The sequence below is a fragment of the Bombina bombina genome, chromosome 9 (assembly GCF_027579735.1).
Source record: "Bombina bombina isolate aBomBom1 chromosome 9, aBomBom1.pri, whole genome shotgun sequence".
NCBI classification, from domain to species: Eukaryota; Metazoa; Chordata; class Amphibia; order Anura; family Bombinatoridae; genus Bombina; species Bombina bombina.
In genome coordinates this window covers 213665594-213691936 of record NC_069507.1, presented here as the reverse complement: position 1 = coordinate 213691936, position 26343 = coordinate 213665594, and the positions used below count along the sequence as shown (strand labels likewise).

At 37.4% G+C, this 26343-nt stretch overlaps 2 protein-coding genes across 2 annotated transcripts in view; both read left to right on the top strand.

The window, feature by feature from the left end:
- Positions 1–9259, top strand: part of LHPP (phospholysine phosphohistidine inorganic pyrophosphate phosphatase) — a 49776-nt gene extending 40517 nt beyond the window's left edge. The window contains exons 3-7 of the mRNA XM_053692610.1: positions 2629–2782; positions 4299–4362; positions 7355–7447; positions 8765–8856; positions 8952–9259. Of these exons, the coding sequence (XP_053548585.1) occupies positions 2629–2782; positions 4299–4362; positions 7355–7447; positions 8765–8856; positions 8952–9054 (506 nt within the window). The 3' untranslated portion in view covers positions 9055–9259. The remainder of the gene's footprint in view (positions 1–2628; positions 2783–4298; positions 4363–7354; positions 7448–8764; positions 8857–8951) is intronic.
- A 1565-nt stretch (positions 9260–10824) lies between these two features.
- EEF1AKMT2 (EEF1A lysine methyltransferase 2) overlaps positions 10825–26343 on the top strand; it is a 26646-nt gene continuing 11127 nt past the window's right edge. The window contains exons 1-5 of the mRNA XM_053692611.1: positions 10825–12426; positions 17928–17993; positions 18098–18212; positions 23530–23640; positions 24745–24961. Coding sequence (XP_053548586.1) covers positions 12380–12426; positions 17928–17993; positions 18098–18212; positions 23530–23640; positions 24745–24961 — 556 coding nt within the window. The 5' untranslated portion in view covers positions 10825–12379. The remainder of the gene's footprint in view (positions 12427–17927; positions 17994–18097; positions 18213–23529; positions 23641–24744; positions 24962–26343) is intronic.

Here is a 26343-nt window from a genome sequence, read left to right as displayed (position 1 = left end):
TTGTCAGTAGGTAGTTGTTTAACCTTAAACATCTTCTTTGGTGATTGACAGTTATTTAAGCAAAATATCTGCTTGGATAAATATGTAATGAATATACAAACTGGCCTTTAAAAGTACTTAAAAAATACAACAGTAGTTATGATAGATTTAGGAATTGTATCCTAGGGGATTAAGTAACATGATACAATCATAATAAAGTATATACTTGTATTGTTTCTGAATGTATTAAATGCATACAACATATTTTCAGTTGTGTTTTAAGTCACATAGTTGTATAGATTCAGCAATAAATACTTATTCTTTGCTTGTATGACAGATAGACAAACAGTAAATGTACAAGTATTTAGTGACTAATCTGTTTAAGTATTTTAATGCCTAATGAAGATATATTGAAGGGAGAAAGGCATATGCTGTTTCACAGTGGTCACGTTGTAGTACACACTGCACTGTGTAGTCTGTGTGAGTCTCAATCACGCGGTGGAGCCAGGAAGAATACCGCATTCCCTCTCAGTCCAGGCCAGGCTGCGCAAGTGAGCTCTGCCTCCACTGTAACGCATGTCATGCGCACCCACATACAATCCCATAGGATAGCAATAGCCGGGCCAGCCATTTAAGTCATTAGTAATTGGTTGATTTAGCCACCCGGCCCTGAGTTCAGTAGAGTGGCCCTAGGGACTCAAAATTCTGCTGCCCCTTAAAAATCTGCTGCCCTAGGCACCGGCCTTGTTGGCCTATGCCTTAATACGCCCCTGTGTGGCACCTATTGTTTATCAAAGAATCAGTTAGGCCAGTCCCTACAATATTTCACTGAGCCCAAAAAATTTGCTGTGTGTGTGTGGTGTTGTATTTGTGAAAATTAGACAAAATGAGATAAAGAATGAAAAATGTGTAAAAGCAAAAAATTGGGACCTGACTATAAAAAAAAAGTACAATGTGTGACTAGGTGACTTCTATGGTGCACTCAAAATATATATATTATATATAGGCTTACCAGAAGTCCCACTTTTACTGGGATTGTCCCGGTTTGGAGGCGCTGTCCTAGTGTCCCACCCAGTTGTTCATTCTGTCCCAGTAGGGTTGACACCTCCCAGGTTTCAAATCATGTGTCTGGGTTTCAGACCACCTGAAACCCAGACACATTATTCAAAATGACTGGACTGTGACTCTCCAGCATAGTTGGATGCTGGTGCTTTGTTACATACAGCTCTGCTTAGCTTATCGTTCGTGTCCTTCAAAGTTTACATTTAGTAATACCGGCTGAGTGAGCAGCATAGGGTTTTTTTAATTTTGTAGTACTACTTGGTTTATTTTTCTAAGAATTTAACACACCCCCGACCCCTGGTGACATTGCCGGTAATACACCTTTAGGGAATCATATGGGTATGACTAGGAAGTGCATACAGGCAGGATTTTTTACCTGGATCTTGCTTTACTTCATGCAGGATAGCATTTTGGCTATAATCTTCCTGCATTATGGTATAGATTTGCTTTAGCAGGTACGTGTTTCTTTTTTACTTTCATTCAATGTTGTATTTATGCCTTATAAGTATTTGGCTCTGTTCCTTAATTAGACACATAAAACACATATTACACTGCAGATATTAAATTGTGAAATTGATAATTATGAAAGTGATAATTATGCTTGATGTTTGGCATTATATAGAATCTGAGATTTAGATTAATGATTTATTTGCCATGACAACGTAATGGTGCCTTTTTCACTAGGGGGTGGTGTTATGGTCTATTTAAACTGTGTGATTCACTTGTTTGACTCAGGAAGGGTAGAGCATCCACGAAACATTACACACATAAAAGCTACTACTTTAAAAGGACCGGTAATTGCCACGCCCCCTTGACCATGTTCCTGACCACACCCCCACTGGCACCGCACCAGGTGGTCCCAGTTTCACCTCTAAAAATTATGGTAAGCCTAATTATATATGATATGCACCCACCTGGCTACTTCATAATGCAGCCCTGCTGGGAGAGGGATTCCTTGACTACTGGTTTACTAAGGGGCCCCAAAATATCTACTGGTGGCCCGGCCTCTAAATAAAGCAAGTTGTGAGTGGAGTTTGGCTACTTAAAAACAAATTCAGGAAACAAGGTTTATTTTTTTTTATTTTTTTAATATTTAGTCTGAGCTGGTATGTTCTATAGGAAAACAATAGAAATGTCTAGTAATTCAGAGGGAAAATCTATCTTACTACTACTAATAATAATAATATTAATAATGATAATCTTGCAAAGTTTATCCTGATATTTTTATACACATAGAGCAAATCGGCATACAAAATAAATGTTCTAAAAGCATTAACAATAAAAATTTGAATTGTTGTGCAATCAAGTAAAATAAGCTTTAAAGCATGTATATTCTTTTAGGATTGTTTATCACATCTCCTTTCCTGTGCCCAATTAGGGACATCAATTAAGCAATCCCTGTGTTGCATGTTGTAGGGTCAAGATTGTGAATTCTGCAGGATGTACACTAGGCTCTCTGGGGGGTAGTGGCAAAAAAAAGAAAAGAAAAAGTGGGCAAATAGTAGTTTTTTTTAAATATATTAATATTCAGAGCTTTGTGCACAGAAATGCCTAGTGACATAGTAGACAAGATCTCTCTAATTACAGATCTCTTGCCTGAATTTGATTCGGTGGATACATCTGAACCAAACTGTGTTGTCATTGGAGATGCTGCTGAAAACTTCTCATACCAGAATCTAAATAAAGCCTTCCAAGTTCTGCTAAGTCTGGAAAATCCAATCCTTATATCACTAGGAAAAGGGTAAGTAAATACAAATAGGTGTTGTGGTTCTCTGATCCAATCAGGCAATGACTAAGCGTAAGCCGTAATCCTTTTAGTCAAAGGTTAGTAAAATTATATCCGTATAGGTTCAGTTTAGAGAGAAACTATTTTTCATTTTCATAATGTAAAAAAAAGAAACAATAAAGAAACATGAATACCAGAAAATATATTTCATGATTCACATAGAACATGCAATTTTAATCACAGTAGTAGTTAAAACGCCACTTCAGATCCTCCATGAGAGAGAGTGCATGGGACGCCACCAGAAGTCATCACAGGATGAGTCACACAGCCCCGAGAGGTGCACGCTAAGCGAGGCTGAGCAAGCCACTCGTGAAGACAACCAAAATGTGAAAAAGCTGCACGAGCGAGGCATTGAATAAAACTTTGCTTTTATTAAGCAATCTTAAAACAGGAGGGCAATGTGCAAAAGAAACTCCTTACGCGTTTCATGCCTCCACAGGGTACTTAATCATAGGAATAAAGATTGATCCAGACACCCTCAATTCAATGGGATGCTGACCAATCCTACATGTGAATTATTTAAAAAGACATAGTCATTAAAAAATGCATGTTATGCATTGCACATATATATACATGGAACAAAGAAGGAAACACAATTCAATAAATAACATTGAAAATAAACAATATGGTATCCATAATAAACCTAGTTCATATTACAGATCTAAAAAAACTATATTTATTAATTTGTAATTTCTCTGTATATCAACTTTTTGCAAAAAAAACATATACATACCTAATGTGTTTATTACATAACAGGGTTATTAATAAAAATACATAGGTATTTAGGTACAAAATGCATAAGGAGTTTCGTTTGCACTTTGCCCTCCTGTTTTAAGATTGCCTATTAAAAGCTACGTTTTATTAAGTGTATTGGTGTGTTGGGTTAATAAACTATGCGCTGTGGGGGTAAAAGCTAGGGAGTCTCGAAGAAGTAATCTCACAAACTTCAAAAAAAATCCAGATTTTACGTTTTATTAAGTGCCTCGCTTGTGCAGCTTTTTCACTTTTTGATGCAATTTTAATCAACTTTCTATTTTACTTCTGTTATCTAATTTGGTTTGTTCCCTTGGTATCTTTTATTGAAAAGCATAACTAGGTAGGCTCATAAACTGCAATGCACTACTGGGAGCTAATTGCTGATTGGTGGCTGCACATACGTACCTCTTGTCACTGGCTCATCTGATGTGCTCAGCTAGCTTCCAGTAGTACATTGCTGCTCCTTCAACAAAGGATGTCAAGAGAATGAAGCAAATTTGATAAAAGAAGTAAATTGGAAAGTTGGTTGGTATGTTCTGTCTGAATCATGAAAGAAACATGTGGGGTTTGTATCACTTTAATAGAAATTAGGTAACGCATAAATATTTCTTATAGGAGCTGCCCTATCACTCATATCTTAGCTTTGCCGCCTGTGAGTTGCTGCTATGTGGCTGGCTGTGCAAATCTCTGCTGATTCTTCTTTTTATTTTTGCAGACGCTATTATAAGGAAACAGATGGGCTGATGTTGGACGTGGGGGCTTATATGAAAGCACTAGAGGTTGCAATGGTTTTATTATTTCATAATAATATAAATAATACAAAAGTGCAGTTGTGATTTGTTACTGCTCCTCATTCGGATTGGCTTCTGATCTCTTTCATATATATTTTCTTCAACTTTCTCATCATCACTCTCATTCGTAACTCTTAGTTTTCTTACCACTTTCCTTTCACCCTGCTCTTTATTTTTCTGTTCTCATTTATTTCTCTCCTATTTACACATTTTTCCTGCTGTCTAATTTACACCATTTGACTTTCATAATCCTCTGTTGTTATCTCAGCTAATACTTTATATTCTCTCTTTTGTCTCCTTTCTTCACTGCTCTCATTTTCTATCCGTCTCATTCCTCCCCATCTTTTCATCTCTCATTGCTTCCCTATAACACTTTCATTTCTTCTCTATTCCTTTCCGTTATTTCAGCCCCACATTCTGTCATGTATTCCGTGCACTGTATTCTTTCACTGTTTTTTCGCTTTATAATCCCCTCTCACATGCTTATACCCAATTATCTCATTTCCTTACTTCATTTAATTTGCCTTTTCTTAAAGTGATATGGAAGTCACAATTACACTTTCATGATTCAGACCGAACAATGAAAAAAACAAAAAAACAACAATACCTGTTTACTGATGTAGGCTCGGAGGTGTGCGTGTGTTTTAAAGGGAAAGTCTACTCCAGAATTGAATTGTTTAAAAAGATAGATAATCCCTTTTATTACTCATTCCCCAGTTTTGCATTGTATATTATATTATACTTTTTACCTCTGTTATTACCTTGTTTCTAAGCATGTGCAGATTGCCCCCTTATTTTGACAGACTTGCATTTTAGCCAATCAGTGCTGACCCTAAGTAACTCCACTGGAGTAAGCACAATGTTACCTATATTGCACACATTAACTAGCACTGTCTAGCTGTGAAAAACTGTCAAAATGCATTGAGATAAGAAGCGGCCTTTTAGGGCTTAGAAATTAGCATAAGAGCCTACCTAGGTTTAGTTTTCAACAAAGAATACCAAGAGAATAAAGCAAATTTGATGATAAAAGTAAATTGGAAAGTTGTTTAAAATTGTATGCCATGATTCCCATAGAGACTCTGGACAGAGAACATCAAATTGATCAGAAAAGCTAAGAAATACCTTTTAACAAAAACAAACATGGCGGCTGAGAGAGAGCACTGCCCGACGGCTCACATAGATAGCTTCAGGGCAAAGCTGGAAACCCGCCTGATGGACTTACTTAAAAGAGCTCCCTGGGACTACCTAATGGATAACTACAGAAACACTGCAATATGATGAGCACAGAAGGAGCCCTGGTTACAGCTTCGCTGGAGGATGATGCCGCGGCAATGAGCCCTCCCCAGCAGCAAAGATATATTTACAAAAATTCAACATCGCTCCCTACATAAATGCCGCTCCACATGGAGCCATCACAACAATTTGCTGACTCATCTTTGACTAGATCAAAGTTCAAGATCATAAATACTGCTCCAACCTTCAAAGCCTAATACCTAAATACCTGCTTTCTGGTATAGTACGTCAATCTGCAAATACTTTTTCACCCATAAAACCTGCTAAACTTCCCTATGGGATTAAGCCGACAGGCATGATTACAATAAATATGGAGCCGCTGTGGGAGCTTGGGGGGGACTCCCGTACCGTTACACTTATCCTATGGAATCAAATCCTGACGGCAAACAACCCATCATATGGAGTGAGTATGGCCTTCACTCTGAGGATGAATATTTATCTCCATTTTATTAAAAAGGATTCTAACAGACGGGCGACAATAGGATAACTGCCTGGAACCATGGAAGTGGGCCTAGAAGTAACTTAGAAAAGTCGGACATTGTCCTACTCTGTTCCGTATGATCATATAATCTATTTTTTCATACAAGTTTGTTTTTTTTACACTAAAACTCTGCATGATTAATATAACATTATGATACTATTTATGTTTGTATACTGTGATGTTGTGTTATGTATTAAGTTCCAATGTCTCTTTGAAAAGAAAATGTGAATGACAAGGCCATAGCTCTATTAGTACAAACAGACACCGTAATTCTTATATTTACTTATCAGCCTCCCTTGGATCAGTTTATTATTTTTCTTTTGTACAAAAGCCCTTATATTTTAGTGTTTTCTGTGGGGGACCTCGGGGGAAGCATCCTATAAATCAATTAAAGGATTTTGATTTTACAAAGCTACAGCTCCTACATGAAGGGAGGAAGTAACACGTGGGTCCTTTCCACGGCCATCGGCTGGGGCCGCGGGTCGGATTCTCATGAAAACTTCACTTCAGAAATGGTGGTAAGGGAGGCATCGTAACAAAAGTCTATTGCAGTGCTTGTTGGCATACACCTTGTAGTATAAGATACCATCCATATACTAATAACCATAGTATAACACTCAGGGAACGCTCATACGTCTCTTCAACACAATAATAATTTTCAGAGGATCATCTTTGTGAAGCACAAGCTGTTTGTGTACCTGATTTCGCTTTATGCATCTATAATGTAACTCATTCTGTTCCAATGTGATATGCTATTTTAGATGCAACTTTTTCTTTATGTTTTACTTTATCTTTTGCTCTAAGTTAATCCCCAGACTCAAAATATAATAACAAAAATGGTCCAAAAAAGACCTACTATACTGAACTTTGGGGACTAAAAAAAATGAGGATTATATACATTTCTGTGCAAGCTAAATCAGATGTACTATAAATATTCAATATGATGTTCTTACCATTATTAATGTGTGCACTTATTATTTCCTCCATAAAAATTTTTTTGCATGCCCTGTCCGAATCATGAAAGTTTAATTTTGACTAGACTGTCCCTTTAAGCTCCTGTATATATAACGTAGCTACAAGTACTGCTTCTATATGCACACTCCTGAGCATACTTCAGTAGGTTCTCATGTAAAGGAGATAAAGCATGTGAGTTCACAGACTGTAGGTTATACACCCATGCTAATCACTTCTCCTTCTCATTTGTAGTATGCCTGTGATGTTACTGCTGAGGTAGTGGGGAAACCATCACAACAGTTTTTCTTCTCTGCGCTACAAGAGATGGGAGTGAAGCCTGAAGAGGTGTGTGTTTTCTCATCATTTCTCAATTTTAGTAGATCTTGGATGCTTACTATAAGGGAGTCAGCATCAACAGGAATTGTACACTAAACAATTTGTTAATGTACATGAAAGAACATACATTTCTCAGTAACTAATAATAAAAAAATAACATACTTCCCAACCGTCCTGCATTCTGTGATATTTTCATGGGTTGTGGAGTCTGTACTTTTTTGGGACTATATGATCCGCCTAGACAAGCCCACGGCCTTCCCAGATATGCCCTCCACCCTACCCACAGACCACCTTCCCGGTGCATCTTTACTTTATTTAACCTCCCACATTCCAGAAAGCCTCTGCTAAATGTTTGAAGGTATGAAGATATGTTATAAGAACACCTAACATAGCTTTAAATGTATTTTTATTTAACGAATAAAAAATCTCCTAGCCCATAACACTTTAGTAAATACTGGTAAAACTTTCAAGTTTTATGGTTTATTAAAGGGACATAAACTAGCAAATTGGTTAAACACATAGTTAAATATGTTCTGGGGGGGGTGCAGTGCATTGCTGTTTTAAACAGAATGCAACTCAGGTGCAGCATACGCATATAGCTATCTATTCCAGCAGTGCCCAGCTTAGGAGTTTACCCAGTGCACAAGTTTAACTGTGTGTTTAACACGGTTAACACCCTTTGCAGTAAGCTTAAGTTTAGTTATAAAATCTTCTAACCAATTACAGTACTTGATTACTATGATTAAACTAAATCTCTCCAATTAACAGGGCATTGTGTTTGTGCCAGTTATTGGAAGCACTTTTAAATACTAAACCCAAGTTTTTTCTTTTCTGATTCAGATAGAGCATGCAATTTCAAGTAACTTTCTAATTTACTCCAATTATCAATTTTCTTCATTCTCTTGGAATCTTTATTTGAAAAGCAGGATTCTAAGCTAAGGAGCCGGACCATTTTTGGTTCAGCACCATGGATAGTGCTTGCCTATCATGGGCTGGTACCTAAGCTTACATTATTGTTTTTTAAATAAAGATAGCAAAAGAATGAAGAAAATTGATTATTGGAGTAAATTAAAATTGCATGCTCTATCTGAATCATGAAAGAAAAAAAATGGGTTTAGTATCCCTTTAACTGCAGTTGTATTTAAGCACTGATTTCACCAAGAATGGGGACAAGGCAGGACAAAAAAAAAAAGAAAAAGTAATGCTTTTGTAACATTTTATATTTTCTAGAAAGGATTAGGAAGCGGAACGTATTACTTGTATTACTGGGTAAATATATTTGAGTGTGTTTATCGCTACTCTCTCACAGCTTTGTGTATTTCTTAGGCTGTTATGATTGGAGACGATATAGTCAATGACATTGGGGGAGCGCAGAGCTGTGGCATACGGGCTGTTCTTGTCAGGACAGGGAAGTACAGGTGAGATGTGTTACTACACAGCTGCTGTGACCGTGGCCCTCTCTGCAGCCTCTATCATTAAACGTCACATCTGTACTCTTCTGACTTTCTTCTAGGCTGTCTGATGAACATCATGCTGAGGTGACTGCTGATGGATATGTGGATAATTTAGCTCAGGCAATAGACATTCTCCTGTCTTCTGTCGCATCCGATCCATGACCTGCGATCCACAAACAGAAAACCTTACCAGATGTCTAAGCCTCATAAACAATAAAGCACAAATTAGTCTTAGATTATCTAACTGGAATACTTGAAGGTTATACTGTACAATGCCTTAATTAACATTATTAAATAATATTATATAGAATAATTGATACAAACCACCAAAGCTGAGTCACATTAGAATAAAGACTGATATAGGGAATGACTGTGAATTCTTGATTTAGTATCTAATATCCTGTAAATGGACTTTGAAAAACAAATGCTTCTGAAATATAGTCTCACATGTGACAATAGTTTGAATTGACAACGGCTGCGTTGAATGGGAACCTGGAGAGCTATAGTTTTGGAATAACACCCACAACATATATGAATATCATATCATATCCCTCCGAGTCCTGGATATTTTCAGGTTATCATAATTTTTCATTTTGTCCTAAACAGATTTCTTTTGGAGCAGGGATTTTTAAAAGAGATAACGGGTCTGCACCAAAGTTGCATCCAGAGCTTGATAAATGGAGCCAATAGACTGTATGCAAAGCAGTGGATGCACACTCTAGTCCGGCGATGGCTAAACTTGGCCCCCACTGATGTTTTAGAACTACATTTCCCATGATGCTCAACTAGACTGCAGAGCGCCTAAGCATCATGGGAAATGTAGTTTGAAAATATTTGGGGTGCTAAGGTTAGCCGTTACTGCTCTAGCCTATGGTTCAGAAGATACATCTAATTGGCTGTACTTTAAAAAGAAGAAAAAAAGGTTGTTTTTGGATGCTGGCAGCATGACCCAGCAACAATTAGTGCTGTGGAATATGTTGGCGCTCTACAAATACCTGATAATATCACCTGATGGGTGCAAATTTAAAGTTTTAAGAGATATTTTTTTTTTTTTTAGCAAAAGCGGCAAAATAAATAATATTGCAATGTTGATTTATTTACCTTAATTAAACATTTACAGGGAGATAAAATAATGAGTTTATGTTCTAATATTTTCGTGACTATAACAGGGAAGAATTTCCTTTTTCTGAGAAATGTTTACCTTTTATTATTATTATTATTATCGGTTATTTGTAGAGCGCCAACAGATTCCTTTTATATTTAAAGGGACACTTCAGATAGAGCATGCAATGTTAAGCAACATTCTAATTTACTCCTCTTATGCCCACTCTATCTGAATCATGATAGAAAAAATGTGGGTTTAATATCCCTTTAAGGTTTCTGTATCTAGGACAGCAAAGTCAATGCCTCTAGTCCCTGAACAGTGATATTTTTTATACAACAGAAAATAATAAATATAGGAAATTTGAAAATAAAGTCTAACTAACGTGATCAATTTTAGAATATTCATACCTGAAAGCAAAGGTATCCCTAAAATATATAGAAGGAATGGTATTCCCTGAATCTTGTACTAACAGTAAGTGTTCAAGCCTGTCAACTTTGAAAACCAATTTATAGTATGCATTAATTTACATATTTGGTGCTGTAACAGAAAGTATAGTAAAAATAGATCCACTATAGTATTCAAACTGGTTTCTCCCTGTTTTCATCATTCAAGTCGTAAAAGGGCCATTGAATAAAGTAGAATTGCATAATCAACAAATCCATAATTAAAATACAATTTAAAAGCTTACTCTGAATTTTAAATGAGTGAATTTTTTTTCTGACAAATTGTGAAATTTCATTCCATTTCCCTGCCCCCGTATCGTGTTAGTCATCCGCGAATCAAGGGATCATATGTATACAATGTGAACTCTTGCACATGCTCAGTATGAGCTGGTGCCACAAAGTGTGCATATAAAAATATTGTGCACAATTTAATAATGAAAATAAATTGGAAAGTATTTTAAAATTGCATGCTCTGTGTCCATTTATAATGGAGTATTTTTTTTTATATAACATTCTTTAAAGGGACACTGTACCCAAAAAAATTCTTCCATGATTCAGATTGAGCATTCAGATATGAACACACACTTTTTTTTTTTCTTTTTATGATTCAGATATAGAACATGCAAATCTAAACCACTTTCTAATTTACTCCTATTATCAATTTTTCTTCAGTCTCTTGGTATCTTTATTTAAAAAAGCAGGAATGTAAGCTTAGGAACTGACCCATTTTTAGTGGATAGATCTCATTGAGCTGGTCATTTGAAAAGTAGATCCCAACACAAAAAAGTGTGGGCACCCCTGATCTAGGGGAATGTGACACAGTTGTTGATATGGAACCACTATTTCATTGAAAATTAACTCTCAAGGTTCACTAATAGAGTTGATAGGGACTGGAAGATTTTCTGAAATATACTCTTCGTGTTTTTTTCCAGCTCAAAGAATATAAATATCTGCATAGGATTCATTCACATAGCATTTTAGGGAATCAAGTACACGATTTATAAAAAAAAATATTGTGTGGTCACTATGGGGCTCCGTATCTAATAAATATATACAAGGGGTTAGCATTGCAAGGGCAGTAACACTATCATAACATTATATCATTGTATTTTATAAGTCGCCAACAATTATACCTGAATTATATTTGCAATATCTGGCCTGTGCTGTGGAACTCGCAGTCGCCAACAGGAAACAGCCAGTAAGCCAAATGGCAGCAGCAGTAACAACTCCAACAATCACTGGCTGCAGTATTATAAACAGCTCACATGCAGAACTTTACCTATGCGTTTAAGTCATGCTGTTTGCTTCAAATACTGCATCTTCTGAGCTGAATACAGCCAGTGATTGGAAGGGTTGTGTGATTACTGCTGCCATTTTGCTCAACGGCTGTTTGGGACAAGCAGTTCTCTGCAGCTCCTAAGTGGGATGCAAATATTTCAATTAACACACAAATACTTATATTTCCACGGTCTAATGAATTATTATTGAACGCTACATTTGCATATATTCTAGTGTCATTTTACGAATCCATATTGAGGTCAAATAGCGAATTACAGTCTTCACATTGGGGGGAAATGATGTGACTATTGTGCTATTCCAAAGAATCAATCAATGTGTTGTCACTTAATTTATGATGGAAGATTATTACTACTTAGTTACTGGGAGCTTCCAGTCAGCCTGTATTAGCCTGAGATTTACGCATGCGCATACCCACAGGTCAGCTACTTCTGTACAGTGACGCCCCGCCCGCATATTTCCCTGACATTCAATACGTCGTCCAATATGGGGCGCACTGCGCAGCGCCAGCTTTATGAGAATGACGTTGTATTGAAGGGCCGAGCGTTGTTCTTGCTGTTTCACCTGTTCTGTTTTACTGATTTTTCTTTGTCGTATTATTTTATTTTAATGTGCGACTTCTGTGAAGTTGATATCCGTTGATATGAGCGAAACGGAATTGACACCATCCAAACTGGGCACAAAGGAACAGTGAGTTGTCGCATGCTACAGGAGGACGCCATATTGCTACACCCGGGTGTATAGGCAGTCTGGCATTTTCTCGCTAAGGGGCTATAAATAATGTCCGTTAGTTGCTCTAAAGAACGTGGGTCAAGGGGTTAAGTAAATCTATAACAATTTATTAAACCATGTCAGTATTTTCCTCAAGTCAAACAATTGTTTCATTTCACGAGGTATCACTCTGACTGCACCATTGTGACCACACAATACGAAACAAGTTATCCTTCCGAAATGTCACTGCATGTTTGCTCACAGCAGCTATTATAACTTGAGGTGAAAATTAATTAATTGTATAACAAGCTTTGGTTGGATCTAGATCAGTGGTAATTTGTATGGTTACATTTCTTGAGTACTTAGTTGTTATGAAGTTTTACAGAATATATATAGCTTGTTGTTATGAAGTTTTACAGAATATATATAGCTTGACTCTATTACAATAAACTATTTTAGATATTGAAAATGTAAAGGTTTTGTTTCTTTAAACTATATAATTTCTGTATAAATTAATGGGCGCCTCCAATTTTGAACTAGTTTTCTATTTATCTCTGTGCAAATAAGACTGTATGTACTTTTTTTTTTTTTTTTTTTTTTTAGATAATCCTATGTTCCACACCGCCTTGTTTGGACAGCCTCTTTTATTGGCTTTTTTATGTTACTACTAGTTGTCATCATCAGGAAAGATAGATAAGGGGAAAACTTACTTTCAAATCTAGAGAATGACAGCACTATGCAAAGGACCATTAAGATTCAAATTTAAATTCCCCTAAAATAATTATGCATATTTAAAAACAGTGCAAAGTTCTTTCACTGTATTATTTAGCCCACTTTCCCTCTAATTTACTTCTAAAAAACAAAATGTATGCTTACCTGATAAATTATTTTCTTTCCTGGCATGGAGAGTCCATAAATCTATTCTAATTACTAGTGGGAATTTAACTCCTGGCCACCAGGATAAAGCAAAGAACACCCCAGCAAAGCTTTAAGTATCCTCCCACTTCCCACAATCCCCCAGTCATTCGGCCAAGGGAATATGGAAATAGAAAAAGACACAAAGGGTATAGAGGTGCCTGAAGTTTAGAAAATTGATAAAAACAATATAAGGCATCTAAAAATTTAGAAAAGAGCGGGTCGTGGACTCTATGCCAGAAAAGAAATTAATTTATCAGGTAAGCATACATTTTGTTTTCTTTCCAATGGCATGGAGAGTCTACAAATTCATTCTAATTACTAGTGGGAACCAATACCCAAGCTAGAGGATATAGAATGGAAGGGAGGGAGAACAAGACAGGCGGACCTAAACAGAAGGCACCACCTCTTGAAGAATTGTTCTTCCTAAAGAAGCCTCAGAAGAGGCAAAAAACCCCCACAGATTTGGAAGAATTAGGAAAAAGTATGCACCGAAGACCAAGTGGCCGCCCTGCAGATTGATCCACAGAAGCCTTGATTTGAAGGCTCAGGAAGAAGGGACAGCCCTAGATGAAAAAGCTGATCCTCGCTGGAAGCTGACATCCAGCTGTCTCAAAGGTCAACTGAGACACTCCTTGACCAAAAAGAAAGAGGAGTTGATACAACAATCAGGCCCTCACTCATGTAAATACTACAAAAAGGACAGAAGAGCAATGAAAATCCTTAGAAACTTAGAGAGCACGAAACCACCTCCAGAATGAGAAACAGACGACCCTTCCCCAAAAAAGGAAGAAAGACACAAAAAAGAACCCTTAGAAAGGGATCCTAATCTAGAATAACAAATCACCTTATCCTCATGGAAAAAAGGATAAGGGAATCACACTGTCGAGCCGAAAGAACTGAGACTATATTATTAATCCAAGACAAAAATATCACTGAATGCCTAGGCTCAAATTGAGTCTACTGCAAAACCAGAAGAACAAAAATAAGACTCCAAAATGGAGCAACAGGATTAACACAGTCCGGATTCTGACCAGGGTCTGAACCAAGGACCAAACAGCTGGTAAGTCAGCTAAACCTTTAGGTATTAGAACAGAAAGGGCAGAGAACTGCCCCTACAGAGAACTGACTGACAAACCTTTCTCCAGCCCCTTCCTGGAGAATGCGGGTATTCTCACTGTATTCCAAGTAAAACCCAGAGGAACGCACCAGAAAATTAATGTGCGTCAAAGCTATGGAAAATCTTGCGATAAACCACCTAACGAACCTGGACTAAGGAGTCAATAACTCATACATAAAAACCAAGTTTATAATAAACTAAGCAGTCAGCATCACAGATTAGGAGATCTTTTGATAGATACCCGTTGTCAGCATCAGAGATTAGACTGGAAGTACAAAAACACCCTGATTGGCAATTTAAAGGCAGCGTCCCACTTTATTAGCCAGGCTGTCCTACACTGGCTATTCACAGGCGCAATCCCAGTACTGATTAGTACGGGGGTTTTGACCTGCTCCGTTTCTGACCTGGGCTTGTTCACCCCTCCTTAGATCAACCTGGTGGCTCCAAGCTCCCCCAAAGTCACCATATCGATACCAAACTTAGTACAAACCCCTGATCGACATAGCACAGGGTAGCCCAGAACCCCTGGACTCAAGCGATCTGCCAAACTCAGCCACCCAAGTAGCTTGGATTATAGGCATGCGCCACCGTGCCCGGCACTCCCCCATAATAGGAGCACAGCAGAGCTTGCACAAAGTTAAAAACACTCCCCTTGATATAATATTGTCACATGCTGAATGAACAGTGCTCACATACAATAACCAAATATGTTTAAAACTTTATGTAACAAATGTGATGTGCACTAAATATTTCAGATTCTGCTGTTCAACCTCATGTCATTTTCAATAAAAGTTTTTTGAAAATGAAAAAAAATACAAAAAAAACACTCCCCTTAGGGAGGGAGATACTCATGAACTCACCCCCTAACTGCAGTAGTCGCAAAAAGTTGGGACTCTGTAGAATAATCCTGTAAGCGGCATTACAAGTCCGACCAGCCATATGTTAGAAAGCGAAGCATGCTGCCTGCCGCGATCGCTATCTTTGGGGGAGGAGTAATTTAATAGAAGAACGGCCTGATTCCTAAAGGCCATAAACTTACAAGCGTGCCATTAAACCCGCCAGAACTGGCTACAATATCCTCAAAAGTACTTAAATAATTAACATGAGGAAATATTGCAATAAATGTACTGTGTCAAACTACCTTCAGGATTAAACACAAAATTCTCACTCTGACATACAAATCCCTCAACTGCACTGCCCCCCCCCCCATATCTCAGACCTTGTCTCCAGATACTCTCTCTCCTGTCCCCTTCGCTCTGCTCATGACCTCCTACTCTCCTCCTCTCATGATACCTCCTCACACTCCCGTTTACAGGACTTCTATAGACTGGCTCCCATCTTGTGGAACTCTCTGCCTCACTCCACAAGACTCTCCCCTAGTTTTGAAAGCTTCAAGCACCCCCTAAAGACTCTACTGTTTAGGGATGCATACAACCTGCCCTTACCTTTCTTTATACCAGCTCCTCTCCTCCATTGCTATCCCCTTGAACCCCCTTTGCATGTAAGCCTAAGAGCCCAGCTGTTTGTAGATCACCTTCTTAAGAGCTGACTACAACAGTGCGACTCTTGGCAGGGCCCTCTACCCGTTTGATCTTTATAAATGTTTCCTTGTATTCCGCCTATGTTTATAGCGCTGCAGAATCTGTTGGCGCTCTACAAATAACCAATAATAATAATACCGGGCAGGGACAGGAGCGTGAGGGATAAAGTGTATGAACCCCATAAAGCCTGGGTCCTTATCTGCTGACCTGTCAAGGCTATATAAGCGGCAAACTGCCCTAAATGTACCGGACAGGAACAGGAGCGTGAGGGATAAAGTGTATGGCCCCCATAAAGCCTGGGTCCTTATCTTCTGACCCTTCAAGGCTATATAAGCGGCAACCTAGTCCTGGTTGTTAGACCCAAGATGCTGCTCCGCTGCAAATATCCCAAACTTGCGGATATAAATAAATATATAATAAAATATAAACCCTTCTTGAGGATAGCAGGTCCCACTAGGTCCCTGATGATCCCAGTCCTTCCAGGTCTTCTGCAAAATAAAAATAAAACGACTTACCCTCCAGTAAGCAGTCACAGTATCTCCAGGTCTGTTAGCCTCATCTGACCGCTGTTAGCTCCACGTCTGTTAGCCTCATCTGACCGCTGACAGGGACCTGAAGATACAAGAAAAACAGTGTAACCAACCCTGGTTTTCTATAGAGGGATTAGCATAAATTGTTGGGGTTAAAGTAAGGACTACCTCACCGACCGCTAACAGCCACTATTACTCTTACTAAAGAGAATTATATTGACACAGCATTGCCCCAATCCCTGCTTTCAGGGAAAAGTACCCATTAAAGGATTAAAAACTTTATTTTCTTCAGACACCATCTTCGCACATCCATCCTAGATGTACAAGGCAAAGAATGACTAGGGATTGTGGGAAGTGGGCGGATACTTAAAGCTTTGCTGGGGTGTTCTTTGTCTCCTCCTGGTGGCCAGGAGTTGAATTCCCTCTAGTAAATAGAATAGATTTGTGGACTTTACATGCCATTGGAAAGAAATTTTGTTATTTTCTACTAGTCTCTAGAGATGCTGGAGTCCACTGTGTATACTCCAGAATCTTCTCTCTGAAACATGCTACACAATGATTGCCTGTGCTTGATTTAATTCAGATGCTCATGTATATCTGTCCAACAGTAAATGAGATTACATAAACAAAAAATTAAGTGGATGCTAAAGGGTCAGTCCAGTCAAAAATGAAATGCACAAAGATGAATTACAACTTTGAATAGAAACTTTTTTACAATTTAGATACGTTGGCAAAAAATGTATATACTACTGTTTTAGTGTTAGCATTTTTCTCTGCATGTGAAGTATAGCTAGATATATTTTAAAAACTTCTCTCTTGTGATCTGAATTGGGAAGGCCAACACTTGTTACGGTCACCAAAACATAAAGTTAAAGGGATACTAAACCCAATTTTTTTTATTTAATTATTCAGATAGAGCATGCAATTTTAAAGCAACTTTCTAATTTACTTCCATTATCACATTTTTTTTAGTTCAGAACCTGGGTTATGCTTGCTTATTGGTTCGCCAAATGTTACCACCAATAAACAAGCGCTATCCAGGGTGCTGAACCTAAGATGGAGCGGCTCCTAAGCTTTACATTTCTGCTTTTTAAATAAAGATAGCAAGAGAAAGAAGAAAAGTTGATAATAGGGGTAAATTAGAAAGTTGCTTAAAATTGCATCCTCAAGCTGAGGTTTAGTATCCCTTTAAGCTAAATTTATTTTAAAATGATTTATATTGGATTATTAATGCTTCCTCTTGTTCCTTTACTAGTGTCACCATAAACAATCAAAATGACAAGCAAATTGTCCTCTTGCACCAAAAATAATACAGGAAGTTTAGCACCACGTCCTGAAACACTCAACCTTTTTTATTTTTGTCTCTTAAACCAGCTGGGATGCAGTTTACAGTCGTGAACTTCAAACATTCCAGGAATATGGTGATGAGGGTGAGATATGGTAAGAAAACAAAAAGGGACCAATTTACTCAAATGAATACCTCCATAAATATAAGATTTATGAAAATTTTCATCCCAGGAATAACACTGGCTGTTTTGTAATAGGTTTGGAGAGGGTAGTATGAAGCGGGTAGTGCGATGGCTGACTACATACAAGAAACCCCTTAATTCAACAATATTGGATATTGGCACTGGAAATGGCATGTTGCTTGTGGAGCTGGTATGTAATAGGTTGAAATGATATGATGTTACATAGTGGTTTTGAAATTTAGTAGCCATGTTCTTGTTTTGTAGGAAAAAATAAGTAATAATAATTAAAGGGACAGTCAATACCAGAATTTTTATTGTTTAAAAAGATAGATAATCCCTTTATTACCAATTCCTCAGTTTTGCATAACTAACACAGTTCTAACATTACACATTTTACCTCTGTAATTACCTTGTACCAAGCCTCTGCAAACTGCCCCTTATTTCAGTTATTTTGACAGACTTGCATTTTAGCCAATCAGTGCTCACTCCTAGGTAACTTCATGTGCATGAGTTTAATGTTATCTATATGAAACACATTAACTAATGCCCTCTAGTGGTGAAAAACTGTCAGATTAGAGGTGGCCTTCAAGGTCTAAGAAATTAGCATATGAACCTCCTAGGTGTAGCTTTCAACTAAGAATACAAAGAAAACAAAGCAAAATTAGTGATAAAAGTAAATTGAAAAGTTGTTTAAAATTACATGCCCTATCTGAATCATGAAAGTTTATTTTGGACTTGACTGTCCCTTTAAATATATATATATATATATATATAAAATATTTATAAACAAAGGGTTAAATGTCAGAGCTTCTAGGATCAGGAGTAATTATAAAAGAAACAATACGTTTCACAGTGATAACTCTATCACAATATGGAGTATATTGGACAATATTCTTAAAGGGACATAATACAAATATGCTAAATCATTTGAAACTGATGCAGTATAACTGTAAAAAACTGACAGGAAAATATCACCTGAGCATCTCTATGTAAAAAAAGGGAAATATTTTACCTCACAATCTCCTCAGCCCAGCAGAGTAAGTTCTGTGTAAAAAGTTATACTCAGCTGTTGTCCAGCTGCAGGTAAAAAAATAAAAATGAAGAAATGAACAGCAGCCAATCAGCATCAGCAGTGCTGAGGTCATGGACTCTTTTACTGTGATCTCATGAGATTTGACTTAACTCTCATGAGATTTCATAGTAAACTTCCTTAAACTGAATAGGGAAATAACATGAGAGTGCACAAGGCTCAATCCCTTAGCTGTCCCGGGACAGACATACTGATTTGCTGCTTAAAAGTCCTTTACAATGGGATGTGGCTACTGAGGAATTTTTTAGGTAAAATATCTTTCTTTTTTACATAGAGATGTTCAAGTGATATTTTCGAGTCGGCTTTTTACAGCTATGCTGCATCACTTTCAAGTGTTTCAACATTTGGGTATCATGGCCCTTTAATCTATATGAGTCCAATGTTCACAGTAATACATACGGTCCAATGTCTTAAGAATCAGATTTCCCGAAGGTTGGAAAGATTACAGGGAGTGCAGAATTATTAGGCAAATGAGTAATTTGACAACATCATCCTCTTTATGCATGTTGTCTTACTCCAAGCTGTATAGGCTCGAAAGCCTACTACCAATTAAGCATATTAGGTGATGTGCATCTCTGTAATGAGAAGGGGTGTGGTCTAATGACATCAACACCCTATATCAGGTGTGCATAATTATTAGGCAACTTCCTTTCCTTTGGCAAAATGGGTCAAAAGAAGGACTTGACAGGCTCAGAAAAGTCAAAAATAGTGAGATATCTTGCAGAGGGATGCAGCACTCTTAAAATTGCAAAGCTTCTGAAGCGTGATCATCGAACAATCAAGCGTTTCATTCAAAATAGTCAACAGGGTCGCAAGAAGCGTGTGGAAAAACCAAGGTGCAAAATAACTGCCCATGAACTGAGAAAAGTCAAGCGTGCAGCTGCCAAGATGCCACTTGCCACCAGTTTGGCCATATTTCAGAGCTGCAACATCACTGGAGTGCCCAAAAGCACAAGGTGTGCATTACTCAGAGACATGGCCAAGGAAAGAAAGGCTGAAAGACGACCACCACTGAACAAGACACACAAGCTGAAACGTCAAGACTGGGCCAAGAAATATCTCAAGACTGATTTTTCTAAGGTTTTATGGACTGATGAAATGAGAGTGAGTCTTGATGGGCCAGATGGATGGGCCCGTGGCTGGATTGGTCAAGGGTAGAGAGCTCCAGTCCGACTCAGACGCCAGCAAGGTGGAGGTGGAGTACTGGTTTGGGCTGGTATCATCAAAGATGAGCTTGTGGGGCCTTTTCGGGTTGAGGATGGAGTCAAGCTCAACTCCCAGTCCTACTGCCAGTTTCTGGAAGACACCTTCTTCAAGCAGTGGTACAGGAAGAAGTCTGCATCCTTCAAGAAAAACATGATTTTCATGCAGGACAATGCTCCATCACACGCGTCCAAGTACTCCACAGCGTGGCTGGCAAGAAAGGGTATAAAAGAAGAAAATCTAATGACATAGCCTCCTTGTTCACCTGATCTGAACCCCATTGAGAACCTGTGGTCCATCATCAAATGTGAGATTTACAAGGAGGGGAAACAGTACACCTCTCTGAACAGTGTCTGGGAGGCTGTGGTTGCTGCTGCACGCAATGTTGATGGTGAACAGATCAAAACACTGACAGAATCCATGGATGGCAGGCTTTTGAGTGTCCTTGCAAAGAAAGGTGGCTATATTGGTCACTGATTTGTTTTTGTTTTGTTTTTGAATGTCAGAAATGTATATTTGTGAATGTTGAGATGTTATATTGGTTTCACTGGTAAAAATAAATAATTGAAATGGGTATATATTTGTTTTTTGTTAAGTTGCCTAATAATTATGCACAGTAATAGTCACCTGCACACACAGATATCCCCCTAAAATAGCTATAACTAAAAACAAACTAAAAACTACTTCCAAAACTATTCAGCTTTGATATTAATGAGTTTTTTGGGTTCATTGAGAACATGGTTGTTGTTCAATAATAAAATGAATCCTCAAAAATACAACTTTCCTAATAATTCTGCACTCCCTGTAAATGATATGCAAATAATCCACACCTGTGTCTGCACCGAAGTGTGTGCTGCTCTCCTTGGGGTGTATCAGCAAATTGCCCCTGATTTTAAACAAAGAAACTGAAAAATATAAAATAGAGTGTAGAACACAATAGTGATCCAGCAGGCTTAACAGTCAAAATGATCAAATGGATCCCTCCAACAAATTAGACCATAATTGTTGAAATTTAGGAAAAAGGAAACCTGGATCTACACCCTAAAAAGCTTACATCCAGAGGGTTTAACTATAGACTTAGACATAGAGGCATTTCTGGTTTAAATTAAATTGATCTTAATATAACCATCTTATTGTTAGGTGTATATACACAATATATGTTATCGCATTCATTTGTATCTAAACTAATAGAAAAAAGTTTACCGCTCTCTCTATGACACCTATGATAATATAATTAAGGCCACTAAATAATGTCAATATGTGGAAATATTCCTTCAAGAACTTTCAAGTATATGTTAACTAATGTTGACTATAATTGTATTTATGTATGCATACAGCGAACAAATATCAAAGTATAGTAAGACTCCTGCAAAAACTATATTGTTGCTAATTAGATATGTATAATTCTTTGTAACAAGTTCAGTTTGTATGGATACTACAAGATATATATGCAACACTCTCTTTCTGAGATCTATGAAAACATGAACAAAGTTCACACAATATATGGGAAAATACCTTTAAATTCTTCAAACACATTTGCTAATATTAAAGGGACATTAAACCTAAAAAAATTATTTCAAGATTCAGATAGAGAATACTATTTTAAACAACTTTCTAATTTACTTTTATTATCTAATCTGTTTCATTCTCTTGGTATCATTTGTTGAAGGAGCAGCAATGCACTAATGGTTTCTATCCGAACACATGGGTGAGCCAATCACAATCAATATATATATGCAGCCAACAATCAACAGCTAGAACCTATGTTCTCTGCTGCCCCTGAGCTTGCCTAGATACACCTTTCAGCAAAGGATAACAAGAGAAGGAAGCAAATTAAATAATAGAAGTAAATTGGAAAGTTGTTTAAAATTGTATTCTCTATCAGAATCATGAAAGAAAATTTTTGGGTTTCATGTCCCTTTAATGTAGTAAACAATATCAAATGTTATTTCATATGCAGTCAGAGAATAAATATCTAAGCATAGCGATGTATCAGCCTATGTAATACTTCTGTTTTTGTGGATTGTTATAAAATGTCCTTTTGAAATTAGAGCCCTGCAGATAGGGTATTTAAGGGCTAAGTATTGTTGTCAAAGTACATCTCTTGACAAAGTTCCCACGTTGGGGAACAAAACGCACGCCGAGACGTACACACACCTCCAGGTGATTGCAACAGGTGTTTGCAACAGGACGTGTGTTTCATTGCAGCTAATAAGACTTTCCAAACGGACCCCTAACACAGCCGATCCAAAGATGGATTTACACCAAGCTGGAACGGGTGAACCTGAGGAACCTTTAACTCCAACAGACCCCTATTGAGACGGTGAACCGGGAGCAACTCGGAGGCAGTAAGACTTTACAGCACTCACCTGCCTTAGGAGTATATTTGATGTGCTTAATACAGCTTTTATTCTTGAACGCTGAATACAATTTTTTATCTTTGTTATTAAAAGGTTTCACTTGAGTTCAGGTTGCGCTTCTCCCATTTTATATTTTTCTTATATATATTTATACATACATGCACAAACACACCTGGGTCCCCAATACAGCCAAACAATGCATGCTCCCTAGACACATACAGTTTGAGAGTGCAGTCCACTCCCGTGTTTTGTATGTGTCTAGGGAGATTACATAAGCCTGTGCACCATTGGGTAGTTCCCAGTTTGTTTGATTGAGAGCATGCATTGTTTGGCTGTATTAGGGACCCTGGATGGAAGAGACCTTGATGTGGTTCCTGGGTTTGACCCATTTGGCCAGATGCAATAACTAACTTTTCCAATTTTGCTTTTAATCTTAGTTGTGTACTTGCAAGTGACTGCCTGGCTTCCTCTGTGTGTTGTGTTAATTTTGTTTTGTAATTTTCCCTTTGTTTAGTCTCTTAAGTCAGGGGTCAGAAACCTTGGCACCAAGATGTTTTGGAACTACATTTCCCATGATGCTCAGACAGCCTATAGAGTGCCTCTGAATCATGGGAAATGTAGTTCCAAAACATCTGGGGTGCCAAGGTTGCTGACCCCTGTCTTAGGTGCTTGAAATGTCCTCCATCAACGTTGCAACATTCCTAAACCTATCCCTGACACAATAATAAGGAAAAAAAAAAAAAAAAGATACCATGAGCCGATCAGTACTGTATACCTACTTTTGGCCCACCCTGTATATGTAATACACAACAACCATGTATATAAAAATTAAAAATATTTTGTTGTTCTCACAGGCAAAGGCTGGTTACAATAATCTCACAGGAATAGATTATTGCCCTGATGCTATAGCGCTTGCCAAAAGTATATGTGAAAAAGAAGGTGTGTCCCAAGATATAATTTTCCAGGTGAGAATCCTGTCTAAGCCTCTTTTTTATAGTAAGTGCAGCAAAAGCCCCATTCCCTATCAGTAATTCAAGATGTGCATGATATTATCTTACTAGATTGTCTTTATAGAAAATAATGCCTAATAAAAAAAATAATGAATGGTATTCTGTCCACTGATTCAGTAGTCATTTTTTTTAAACAAACTAATTTTCTATAACTCGTATGAAAAAGAAGCAGCTAAATATTTTGAAACTATTTTATTACCTGAAAAGTAGCACAGAAAAAAACCTGAAGTTAATAAAGCAGTATCTGCTCAACTAATACCTAATTGGATGATAGATACAAATATTCATCACACCAACCAGCCAATGAGCATTAGTTGGAAGTGCTGGGTTAGTGGCCTCTAGAATTTTAACAATTTGTACTTCACATTTTTTTTTAAGTTTTCCTTCTTTTTTTTTTTAAGCAAATAATCACCTACAAGAAAACTTATGCTTTTTGATGTGGAAAATAGAACCTTTTAGAGTGCTATGTCCCTTTAAATAATAAATAAAAAGTCTTATTCATATCTAGCCTATGATTAATATTTTGTGAAAAAAAAATGTATTTTAATCTACTGCAACATTTTTACATTCATTAAAAATGTACAACTTCACAGCAATATGTTTACATGCGGTTCTGTGATATTTTTCACTACCACTGGTATGCATAATAATATTTAAGTAAAAAATAAACAAACCAGAATTATGTCAAAGGCACATTCCACTACATAAACAACATGCTTTAATTTGCTAAAGTATGTAATTTTTGCCCCACTCATACTGAAACTTGGTGCTGAACCCATACATAAAGTCCTGCACAACATCTGCAGAGAACTGCTGGTCCTGAGTTCAATAAATACACGTCCTAAGAAATAAGTGCTTATCAGCTTTACTCTAAATACAGGACTTGAAATTTCCACTAGTCCTGGACGAGTAAGAAATTTTACTTTTTCCTATCTTTAACATTGAGTGGACTAGTAACTTTTCCCCTCTGGACTAGTAACTTCTAACCCTGACTAGTAAACTATAGTGATATATATAGGTAGATAGATAGATATAATATTTACATATGCAGTATTCTAGGTCACAGACTTCCTGGCCACATTCCATCCTGCAGAGCAGTTTGACATTTGTCTGGATAAGGGGACATATGATGCCGTGAGTTTAGACCCTAGTGGGGCAGAAGAAAAACGCAAGCAGTACGTACAGACGCTGTGCCGGACTTTGAAACCGCATGGACTTTTTATAATCACTTCCTGCAACTGGACTAGAGATGAACTGCTTTGCCATTTTCAGGGAGGTGAGAATGAAGTGCTTTTTGCAATTTGCCCTCTGTTTGCAGCATGCAAGATTTCTAATAAACTCTGGCGTGGTTACAGTCTGCTGTAAACGTGAGAATGCAGCACACTTTATAAAATATTGTGATTATATGGATGTGTTTTTCGGCAGATAATATTTGGACATAGCCAGTGTAAATGTTGTTCACTTAGTGGTTTGTTTGTAAAAATGGAGGAGAGTATATATGTATGAGTACACTAACCACCAATTTCTTTTTTTTCCATATAAAAGAGGGCATTTTAAAATGTAATGTATAAAAGAAACACTGCACCCCCGACAAGCAGCTAATAAGAGTTAATTGTATTCAAAGCTGCCGAAGGAACACCCTTTTAAGTGTGCTGGTTTCTCTTTCATCATCGCTTGCTTACATTACCTTTTTTTATACCCAATTTCAAAAGGCAAAATCAGTTAATTAAAATGTCAAAATGAAGTTAAAGATAAAACTCTAAACAAATTAATACACCGCAGCATGTCAAATGGATCATTGGGAATGCAATTGCATTAACAGGTGTTTTTAATGCATGCATAGTGTACATCATCCTTAAAGGGACAGTTTACCTCAAAACATTCTTTCCTTTAATTTGTTCCCAGTGATCCATTTTACCTGCTGGAGTGTATTAAAATGTTTACAAATAGCTCCTTAACCTTTATATTGGCATTTGAAATAGCTGATTTCACCTGTAGTACCCCTACCTAAGTTTCTATACCTATGTATAGGCTATTGAGAAACTATGTAAACCCAGCCAGCAGAATAAATTCTCACAGTGGGAGGTGGAGGAGATACAGTTCTAAAATATTCATTATCAATTGTTCTTTCTAAATATTGTACAGAGACAAAGATAAGAAAGGGAAGCATTTGAGTGATAAGATAGCAAGATATGATCTGTCAGCAAGCCAAGCCTATTTTGATTGTCTGTGGTTTCAAATAGCAAATCCAGCTATTGGCAAAAAAAGAAGCATACATGAGCAATTTATCATAAATTTTATACGCTTCAGCTGGTATAACAATTCATGGGGAACACATTCAAGGAAAAACAATTGTACTAAAGGGACAGTCTACACCTTAGTCATCTTAAAGCTCCTCCCAATTATGACATCACAGTCTAGGCTGCATCTAGGCACTCTGATGAATAGCATTGACAGTCTGTTGAATCCAGCTTGTGAGCCTCTTGTGATTGGATGCCATATGCAGCCCAGATTGTGATGTTTTTAACGTTCCTGCTGCATGATATAGAAACGGTGCAGCTTAAAGGGACAGTATACACCAATTTTCATTTAACTGCACGTAATTGACACTACTATAAAGAAGAATATTCACAGATACTGATATAAAGATCCTGTATA